The sequence below is a fragment of the Natrix helvetica genome (genome assembly GCF_964273705.1).
Source record: "Natrix helvetica genome assembly, chromosome: 4".
In the NCBI taxonomy this organism is placed as follows: Eukaryota; Metazoa; Chordata; class Lepidosauria; order Squamata; family Natricidae; genus Natrix; species Natrix helvetica.
In genome coordinates, this window is record NC_138550.1 from 116,627,530 (window position 1) to 116,639,039 (window position 11,510).

Here is an 11,510-nt window from a genome sequence, read left to right on the forward strand (position 1 = left end):
ACACCTGGAAACATCTACCTACCTACCTACTCTCTCTCTCTCCCTACCTACTGTATTTCTCTCCCTCTATCCCTCTACCTACCTACCTACTGTATTTCTCTATCCCTTTATCTACCTACCTAACTACTCTCTCTCTCTCCCTCCCTACCTACTGTATTTCTCTCTCTTTCTCTCCCTCTCTCTCCCTCTATCTACCTACCTACTTTTTTTAAAAAAATGCCTCTTCAAAACCTTGTTGCGTCTTATACTCCGGTGCGTCTTATACTCTGAAAAATACGGTAAGCCCCTACCGCAAAACAGGCCTAAATTGCTTGGTTTGGGTAATGTTGTGGAAGTTGTGGGAGTGCAACAAAAAATTGCAGAAAAATTCAAGTACTTTGCAGTTGGCATTAACTGCTGAAGGTGATAACATGTCCACTCAATAATATTCCATGTTAAAATAGGGATAGAACCCGTAATACATATACAGCTATCTTGAATAACTTTCCCTATTTTAAATTACAAAGGAATTCATCAGTGTTTATTTAGCTTAACTGTACATGATACTTACCCAATAGTAGGGCTAATATTGTGGTCAAAATGATCCTGAACAAATCGACAAACTATACTTGATTTGCCAACTCCAGTATCCTAAAATTTAAGAAAAGAAGAATCAGCCTAAGATTGTCCTGAATGCTTATCTTTTTTAAATGAAGAAACCCTTAGGTTTAGGGGAGGAGTCCCCAAACTCCAGTCTGTGGACCAGTATCGGGCCACAGCATGCCAGAAACCGCGATGCACAAACAAGCAAAGCCCCATCTGGGGAGGCAGGCAGTACATGATACTATGTCCTCTCTGGTTCATGGAAAAATCTCTCTTCATGGAACCTAATTTCATAATTAGGCCCGAAATAGGTGTGATGGGAAAAGATAGAGAAGCACAGCTTTCAATCTCAGGAAATAATACACCGGACTAGCATTTGACAGAGATCAGAGAAGGTATAAGAAACAAACAAAAAAGAATCACGTCATCTGAAAGCTCTTGCCTGAATATAAGAAGCGAACAGATTCTGTTCTAACACAATATTCTAATAGTATTATTGTTTTTCCTATTAATTCTGAATACTTACCTTCTCTGCTAACCAACTTTGAGCCTGTGTTAGAAAGTGACTTTTGCAGAGATTTCTATATTCTAAGGCTTAAGTAGTTGTATATTTAAATATATTTAAGAAAGCCAATTTAATGTAGTGATTAAGGCACATTAGAAACTGGAAGACCATGAGTTTTAGTCTTGCCTTCTTAGGCAGAAAAACCAATTGGTTACCCTGGGTCAGTCGATCTCAGCTCTAGGAAGAAAGTAATGGCAAACCACTTTCAAAAATATTTCCAAGCAAATTGCAGGGGTTAGTCCAGGCTGTTGCCAGGGATCAAGATTGATTCAAAGGTCACACGTACACACAGACAACTAATTTAACAGATTCTAAACAGTAATTCTGGCAAAATAGTACTAAATTCACTGTATTCCATTGATCTTATAACTTGTTGAAATGATCTGTACATAATTCTTTTAAGATCTTTGGGGTCCATACCAATATATCCTGCATGCTCCATTCATGTATTAATTGGAAGTACTGTAGATGTACTTGTCTGACTCTAGGCAAATCTTTAAAAAGTTGGACAAATAGGCTGGATAAAATTTAATTTTTTGTGGAATAGGAAAGAGTCTATTTTATTCCTTTGCTAACAATCTATTCAATTCCTTAAAATTAATGATGTTACCTTGAACCATGGCTTTATGCTCATTTCTTTTGCATGCTCCTTTCCTATTGCTATTATTCAGTTTTCTAACATAGACATTTTATTTAGACAAAATGTTTAACAAAATCAAAATTCAGAAATGTTCATTAAAGTATTGCAAGTTCACCTTTTCTTTTTGTAATCAACAATGTGTTTCATTAGATAAAATTAGTCTTGCTCCAGAATTTGATAGCAAGTAAAATGGCTAACATATTTATCCTAAAAGAAATTAATTATACATAGATATCAAGGATATAAAATATTTATTTCCAGTTAAACATATTATGAATATTTTAGGTGTAATTCAAACTGAAAGGATGTAGCAAATACCACTTATGCATTCTGTGCATAACTCTCAATATGGAACCTCTCTGCACCCATACAGTGACTTATCTTGCTACGAGAGAGAAAGCTTTAAACAAGAGAACTGTCTTTCTCCTATAGTATCTGCCTGTTCTACTTCTGTTGGGTCCCTTCAGTTAAACAATGCCATCAAGCAGAACCCAGGAAGAAAGCAGTCTTGATTCCTTCAGCTGCTCAGATACGTGGCATTCATGGACATACATATGTAAAGTGCTACGGAAACATGCTACGTATGTAAAATGGTAAAGAAAAGCCAATAAATAAATAAATGAGGAATTACATTTCCTCTTATTGCAATTCCAAAAAAAGCATCAGCAAAATCAGCTGATTCGATTTAGTAATTCTACAATTTTTTCCATGCCTTTAACCACATTTCCAAGTGCTCCTTAGAGAAAATGTCTAAACACAGCTATCAATAACTGCAACTTGCAAACTAACTATATTTTTGTTGCATTCAAGGACAATTCTAGAAGTTATTTGAAATAAAATAAAATAAAAATAAGTGCTAGTCATGATATTTCTCTAACAATGTAGAAAATCCTTATTGAGGGTTATCCTTAGGGATCAAGGGAAGAGGACAAAGGCTTAAAATTAGTGTTTTGCAGAGGTGGGGAACTATGCCCCTTTATGACTTGTAGACTTCAACTCCCAGAATTTCAATTTGAAGTCAACAATTGATAAAAGAGTCATAGTTCGCCACCTCTGCTTTATAGGATAGATTTTCAGGATATTTTAAATTGAAATATTTTCTTATTGCATCCTATGCATTCATTTCCTAATGATTTCAACTAGTGTATTAATCTCAGAATCTAGTCTACAAAAGTATTTGGATTATATTATTTGATGCAAGGAAAAGTATATTTAAACTATTTTATGCAGTTTGAACAGTACATTCAAAGAGACAAAAGTTCTGTGTAGAGAAAAATTTTTTATTATAATATTTGAAACAATATTGAGCAACAGGCAATAAAGCTGTAAAGTATCATAAAACTGCCAAACTGAAAAATGTTCTAGTCATCTCTGCCATTATCTGAGCAAAGACCCTCCGATAAATATTCTGCAAATCAGTCTATTTCCACTTGAACTTCTGATGTCTTATTAAATGGTTTGAAATTCAAAAGTTTTCCACGTTTTTCTTTGGAACCATGCACATCACCAAAAACAAGCCAGTAAACCTTTTTTTTAACTAAGATACTCATATAACTGTTCAAACAGTAAGCAATTGATAGCTGGCTTCCCACTGATGTTCTTCTGATTTTTTGGATGTATAGAAAGTCCTTGCTTAACCTTTCAAGGTTTTGTCAGACTTTTTAAAAAGCTACTTATGACCTGTTCTTGAAGTCATGAGTGCTGCATACCCCTGTGGATCATCTGATTGCATTTTTGGGCACTAGCCTTGCATTTATGATCAGTTGCGGTGTCCATTGGCTATGCTGGATTCATTTAACAACCATGGAATTTGTTTAATGATTGTGTTGTACTTTATGATCCTAGCAAAAATGGTTAACTTATGATCAAAAGAGGTAGGGGGTGGGTGGGTTACTGTTTTTACTATTTGTATATTGATTTTTTTATTTTTTATAAGCCACCCAGAGTCACTGAAAGTGAATGAATGGCCATATAAATTCTCATAAATAAATAATCAGAGTTGCAGTAAAAATAGTTTGGCCAGTAAAATCATTTATTTATATAGCATTAGCTGCAAAATTATATACATTATTGCTTTATCACTAGGAGCCCTCAACAACTCAGTTCTAACAGCTGTTCCTAAAAACTTGGTCTAGTTTAGAAAGATGTTAACACCTCTATTAAAAGTGACTGCCTTTGTGAAATGTAATATCAATATACCATGATTAAAGTGTGTTTTCCTAGACTAAATTTTATTTAAATTTTTTAAAAAATGTGTACCCAGTAATTTACTACTCCAAGCAAACGTTTTTCATATTGTGAAGAATTGCATAAGCTTAAGTATCCTGTTGTTTTTCAGTGTTAAAAAATACTTGTGCATCTAACTTTACTATTATGGTAGTAAAGTTTTTTTCTAAGATATTAGCCTTTCAAAATACTAAAGTCACAATCCTCTGCAGATTAATATGTAATATGTTTGGTAAAACTTAAGTAGATGTTAATTAGTGAATTTCATTTTGCTTAAGGAAGATCAAAACACGCTATGTTTCTAAATAAAAGTACTGAACAAACTATCCTTGTTTTTTTTTTATGGAAGCACAATTTTTACAGCAAAAAATGTTGGATTTACATTCAGAAATATGTTCAGCACTCCATTCAAGGTGGATTTTATTTAAATCAAGTTGATTTAAATCACAATTTAAATAATGATTTAAATATCTAGTAAAAATGCTTGATTTAAATCAAATTGATTTAAATCATAATTTTTAAAGAGTAACTGTCATCTCTGTCCCACAGCAGCTCCTCCTCTGACCTGCTGTTGACTCACCGACAGTCCCATTATACAAGAACATACAGCCTCATGCTACATAACTGAGCTCCATTTCATGCTGAATAAACTAATTAATCTATCTTAAATAGTAAACTATATTTAGATAGATTTTTACTCCAAAAGCATTTTATTAAAATAAATTGATAAAAATCAAAAAATCCTATTTGAATTTTTTAAAAATCATTTTTAAATGATTGATTTTTATCCACCCTGACTCCATTCCTATTTTTTTTATAAAAGATAATATTTTAAACATACACACACATCTTAGCATTTAAATAGAATTTATGGGGAATTATGGGGAACTGTTTTCCTCTAAATACTATTAGGCATCTGGTTTAAATAACAAATAAAGTTATGTGGAATGAAAATTCATCACAAGTTAATGAAGCTGGATACAGATTTTCCATTAGTCTGGAGAAGTGATGCAGATCACCATGCCAAGCAAATGCATATTTGAATATATTAGAAAAAAAACATTGTGTTGATTAAAGATGGGAAAGTGCTGCTACTTTTTCTCTACAACTATTGTCACATATTCTGTGGGATCAGTTGTGTACAATGCCATTATACCCAAAATCTAGTAAAAGAAGAAAAGCTATAAACAGTCAGGTTAACATCAATACCTAGGAAGTTTCCAGATTATAAAGCATATTACCTATAAGAATCTTGAGGGCAATAAAGTGATTACAAGAACTCAACACTGATTTATCTATTGTAGAACAATTTTTAACAGGCAAACCTTATCTTATGTTCTTTGATCAAGTAACTCCCTTAACAGATTGCGGAAATTCTTTACTTATAATATACCTTGATTTTAAAAAAATCTGACAAAGCATACAAAGATATTGAGCTAAGTAATTATTGAATTCAATCCATTAAAAATTTAATGCTACATATTTGGCTTAAAAACTGAACTGAAAAAACACTCATCAATAATTTCTTATCAGATTGGAAGAAGACATTAAATGGAGTGCTATAAAATCAAATCCTAAACTCTCATTTCTTTAACTTTTAAATAAATTACTTGAATGAAGAGGTAGGGAAAGTGTTTATTAAATTTGCATTTGATACAAAGTGCGTAAGATAGTAAATAACTTAATAAACAAATAAAATGAAAACAATGTTGATAAGAGAAAATTGGCAGAACCTAACAATGAAATTTAACAGAAACAAGTGTTACAGGAATCAAAATATTGGGTATAGATCAAGAACAAAATTACTTTGAAAGACACCTTAGAAGTTGATTACAAATTAAGCACGAGGGACTAAAAACTAGCATCAAGGATTGAAAACTAGTTCCATGAAGAGAGATTGAAAGTCTTGTGCCTATATAGCCTTGAGATGTTAAGGCACACATAGATAACAAACTCAAGAAGCAAGACCCACGCAGGTGTAAGAAATATAATCTTGGAAACAATAAATGTCCCAAGTAGCGGGTCAATTTAAACACTTCCTTTTAAATCCCCCATATCTTGTCTGCCTGTCTCATACCAAAATAATTCCTTTACCTGCTTTTCACAGCTTGACATATAGTAATACTTATTCATCTAAAGGAATTTTGCATAGACAGTAGCCAAGTTCTATTTTCTATAGTGCACTGACATTCAAAGCAGAGCAATAGTTGACTCCAATTATCCAGAGAACCAGCAAGGTTCTTCTTCCCTGAAGAAGTAAGAAAGCCATCTGCTTTGATATTTTCATTTTGATTCCTACCCAAAGATGGGAATAGGACTCCATAGTCAAAATTCCGATTCCACGTCTATGAATCTATGCCTACAAAAAATGAATGGTAATCCTTATAAATGCATGTAACAGGTGCCTCAATGCAGTATATAAATAAATATAAATGCTGCCACATTAATAGGCTAGTGTGTACTCCAGCAGGCAACTCATCTCATTGAGTCCCCATTGTCTTTACCAGTAATTTTATATTGATCTGCTGGTGCACCTATCATGAAAGTCTGGGCCACCTGACCTTGCTTGTTTTACAGATTCAGTAGTGGAAGTGTGAAATGTAATCTATTCCTTTGTATTTGAAAAAAACAAGCCCATCAAAGAGAAAACAAGGAGTATTTATTTTCCTGGATTAGGTGGGAAGAAGAAATAGGAGAATCCATAAAGCAGAGACTAAGTTAACTTCAGTCTGAACAGAATGTTTCTTTCTACAAACTTAGGGGCACCTTTTTTGCTGTAAATGTGAACTGTGGTTTATTCATAATAAATAGATGTACTGGTTTTTTCTTAATAATGGGAGCTAAATCTAGGCAGTGTAAACTAAACTATTAAATCACCATGACTGTACAAAACGGAGGAGGAAAAGAAAGGAAGAATTCCCTGACACTGGTCTATGTGGGCTTGCAAATTATCAGCTGGGAGGAATTCACCATAACACTGCAGAGAATTATTCTAAAAAGAGGATCTGGTTAGCCACAGAATGAAATAGTTTTTGCTGAGTTGCATCTCATGGTGAACTGCTTTTTGCAGTGAAGCAATTTCAGTCCATTTACAGCCAAAATCAGTTAAAGTGTGTAGCAATCTCTTCTCTGAGCTCAAAATGTTATCTGCTAACTACAAACCACAAAAACACCATATTTAGGATAAAACACAACATACTTAACTTGTAGAAGAGAGGGAAGGAAAGGAGAACGAGATTTCTGTATTTTAATAGTTGAAAATAATACTTCTCAAGAGTATTTTCCAACAGGAAAACAACATGCTATAACCATTTGTACAAAAAATACACCTATCTGTGAATCTGACCATAATGCAGGCATGAGTGTAGTTACCCTACTCTTAATAATTGGTTAAAAGAAAAATTATTCCATATGACCAGCTTGCCACACGAATTTCAGTTTCTGCAAGTTTTTATTCAATTTGCTATAAAGCAGCATTCAACATTGCGTGCGCACGGCATTGTTAAGGATTCAATGGGATTCCATCACCATTTCTGCGGGAATCAAAACACGTCTCCCAGGAGAATAGCTGTAAACGTTTGCCATCAGGTAAAAGGAACACAGACCAAGCAGAATGTAACTGGAACAAATCTCGGACAAGGAAAGTATGCCTGCTTAATCCTTATTTAGTCTAACTGCCTGAGCTGCCAAAATTCCCAGCAAGCAAATCGAAAAAGTAAAGTGAGTGGAAAGCCAGTCTGTATCCGAACTAGAATGGAAGACAAAGAAAGCTGTTCTGTAAATCGCAAGCTTGCCAAGCTGCTTTGCAGCGCTGGGCCCGCGCTCTCTGTCGGTCGTTTGTGCGGGACGCTGTTTGCTTAAAATCTTCACTTGCTACCCAGAATTCAGCGTCTCCTTCCCATATCCCCCTCCCCCCCCCTATGTATTTTTCTTTCTTTCGGTCGCTACTCACTCCAAGCAGACAGACTTTCAGCTCTCGTATCGCCATCATCTGTTTGGGGCGAGGCGGCTTCGCATCCTTGAGAGGAGCGAATTCTCCGGTCTCGCTCGCTTACCAGTTCCAGAAACGGGCAAAAGCGGCACCAGTTGCAGCTACTTCTCAGCAGCCCCAGCCCTGTGCCGCCAGCGGTCACATGAGCACAACCCCGGCTTCGGCTCCTCCTCGCTTTCTTTTGCCGCTTTCCTCACCCAAATCCAAGGCTCACAAAATAGTTGCGCTTCAGCGTATTTCGGAAGACGCAGTTGCCATTCTTGGAACGACGCGCTGGACCCGCGGCTGGCCCTTGAGCGTTTCCAGGTTGCGAAACGAACAAAAGCAGCGCTGCGTTCCCGCCCATTTTTTTCTCAGCGCGCGTCCCGCGGCGAAGGGCACAAATTGCCAAGTACAACAGCAGAAAACGTTTTGAAGGGAATGAGGAAGAAAATGTCACGGATATAATAAGTGGACTAATTTAAAAGCTGCTGGATAAAATTAAAAGCAAAACAAGATATAGTACTTTTTTTTGCACGGCGTCTTTGGATTGATTTTGCTACTAGCCATTTACCTGGAAGCAGAGTTCAAAACTACAGTATACCCCTGTAAATAAAAACAAATACACATTAAATCAGGTTGAACCGGCTCTGTAGCAATGTGTATGACAGAACTGCCATTAAAGTTATAACCAATAATGCAAACGTGCTAAGGAAAGCAAATTTAGAATTCTAAGCTTATCAAAAAAAAGTTCAATTTTGTGACCTATATAAATCAAGTCCATTTATTTTGCTCTAATGCAATCTGAATGTTTTGCAAGCCTAATCCAGCGGGTTCAGTGAGATATCAAAGGGTGATAGAATTAATTCTCTAGGATTACCAAATTACGGACTACTAAAACTGTTATGGTAATGGATAGGCACACACAGGCTTAATGGTAACAACAGCTCTTTATTATAACACAAGTAAGAACAATCCAGCGAAGGTTGAGTCTGACAGCAGCCCTTTTACAGGGAGCTGTCAGACCCTTAGACCAATAGGATTAAACCTCTGTTCCCACCGGAACAGAGGACCTTGGTGGAAACCACTGTAGTTAGTAACAAGTATCTAACACCCCTCCCCTCTTAGGTGGAACAATCCTACTGGTAACGTAGTCACCCAGGTAGGCGGGCTTTTGGGTAGCTCTGCCTGACCTGCGCAGTTCAGTAGGAGGGGTTTCCTTGTACAAGTCGGACGGACCTGTTTGCTCCGCAGCTCCGCTTAGTGGAAGCTCCTGGAAACTTCCACAGGCCGCGGCTGGAGCTTATGGAGCCGGTTTGCTCGGAGCTCGCTGCGGGCCTGCAACAAAACCAGATAAGTTTCCCGGTACCCTCGGGCTTGAGCTGACTGTGGAACGAGTGAATGTTTGCTCCGTTTGGGTAGGGCTTTGGCTAACTCGTGCAGGAGTTACTTCTGGTTGTCTAAGAGTGGAGTTGGAGAGGCGGCCATGGAGTTGGTCAATATGCCTTCTCCAATTCCTACCGTCCTCGAGCTCTAGGAGGTAAGAGCGAGGGCCCATGATGCCTATCACTGTGGCAGCAATCCACAGAGTTCCCCTGGCGTAGTTGTGGGCATATACCGAATTCCCTATGCTAAATGCCCAAATCTTGCTTGTGGAGTCTGGGGGTGATGAGGCAGAATAATTGGGGTGTAGCTGGTCTAAGTGGGACCTTAGCCGGCGACCCATGAGAAGCTTGGAGGGGCTTTTCCCAGTAGTGGCAGTGAGTGTGATATGCTGAATTAGCAAGTAATGGTCAACCAGTGTTTGCCAATCTCCTGGGCCCACCCCTAGAGAGGGCCTCTTTTGCAGATCTCACCATTCTCTCCACCTGACCATTGGAGGCCAGATAGAATGGCGCGACCAGGACATGCATGATTCTCTGAGCTGCTAGGAAGCTCTCAAATTGCATGGCCGTGAATTGGGGCCCGTTGTCAGAGACCAAGACGTTGGGCAGGCCGTGCGTGGAGAAAAGTCTCCGTAGCACCTTGATGACCGCTTCTGCCGTTGTGGAGGTCATCAGGACTACCTCTAACCACTTTGAGTAGGTATCCACAACTACTAAGAATGTTTGGCCATGAACTGGGCCAGCAAAGTCAATGTGCACCCTAGACCACAGTGCTCAAGGTGGCTCCCACTCCTTAGCGGGCGCCTCTGGGGGAGCTGGTCTGGACTCCTGGCACGGTGTGCAGGTAGCCACCATTCTTCAATCTCCCTGTCCATGTTAGGCCACCACATGTAACTCCTAGCCAAAGACTTCATCCTGACTATTCCAGGATGCCCTACGTGTAAAGCCTCTAATACTGCAATGTGCAGTTTGGGTGGAATAACAACCCGGTCCCCCCACAGTAGACAGCCATTTACCACCAATAATTCATCATGTTTAGCAAAGTACATTTTAAAATCAGCCCCAACAGGCCCCTTGGGCCACCCCCTCCATACCCAGTTCAAAATTTACTTGATGGTGGAGTCCTTCACAGAGTGACGAGCAACGTCAGTGGACAAGACAGGCCCAGTCTCCAGGCAGTCAATGAAGAGGACTGGCGTCTTGGGGGTGGGGTCAGTAAGAAGTTCAGGCAGCACACAGCGGCTGAGAGCGTCAGCGTGTCCCAAAGTGGAGCCAGGTCAGTGGATAAGGCGGTAGGAGTAGGCAGCCAGGAAAATAGTCCATCTGGTCATGCGGGGTGTTAAAGATACTGGGGTAGATCAGTCCTCAGCCAGCAAGCCTAACAACGGCTTGTGGTCTGTAATCAGTTTGAAGTCCCATCCATAAAGGTACTCGTGGAACATTTTACTCCGGCCAAAGTCTCATGGTCCATCTGATTGTAGTTCCGCTCTGCGGCGGATAGGGTCCTGGAGTAAAATGCAATAGGGGCTTCGGTTCCATTGGCCATATGCTGGCTGAGGACGGTGCCGATGCCAAATGGTGAAGCGTCGCAGGTCAGCACCAACGGCAGCATTTGGCTGTACTGGACGAGGAAAGAATCCGCCGACAGGAATCGTTTTAATGGGGCAAATGCAGCAGCCTCGGCTTTTCCCCAGGACCACTTTACCTTCTTAGCCAGGAGACGATGTAGGGGCTCAGCAATGGTGGCTTTCTGTTTAAGAAAGACGCTGTAGAAATTAAGGAGCCCGAGGAATGCCTGCAGCTCGGTTTGATTGCGAGGTGCAGGGGTGTCCTGAATTGGTTTGTTTTTTTTGTGTGGTCGGGTGAATCCCACAGCCGTCGATTAGGTACCCTAGGAATTCAACCCTTGGCACGTTAATTTGGCATTTGTCTTTTTTGAGACGGAGGCCTTTGTTTCTAATTCTAGCCAAAACTGTTTGTACTCGTTTTAAAAGTTGTGCCTTGTTTGCAGCTGATACCAAGATGTCATTGAAATAGGGGACGATTGCTGGAATCCCCTGCAAAAGCCATTCCATGATGCTTTGGAACAGTCCAGTGGCAATACTAACGCCGAATTGCAGGCGGTAACATTTGAATGCACCC

General features: G+C 38.9%; 1 protein-coding gene across 2 annotated transcripts in view; it reads right to left on the minus strand.

Annotated features, from left to right (window-relative positions):
- RAB31 (RAB31, member RAS oncogene family) overlaps positions 1–8,348 on the minus strand; it is a 34,496-nt gene extending 26,148 nt beyond the window's left edge. For both annotated transcript variants that reach the window (XR_014175272.1, XM_081951920.1), the window contains exons 1-2: positions 7,966–8,348; positions 551–630 (exon numbers count right to left, since the gene is read on the minus strand). Coding sequence is in view for 1 of the 2 variants with exons in the window: in XM_081951920.1 (XP_081808046.1) it covers positions 551–630; positions 7,966–8,004 (119 nt within the window). In the remaining variant the exon portion in view is untranslated. The remainder of the gene's footprint in view (positions 1–550; positions 631–7,965) is intronic.
- Between the last annotated feature and the right edge of the window lie 3,162 nt (positions 8,349–11,510).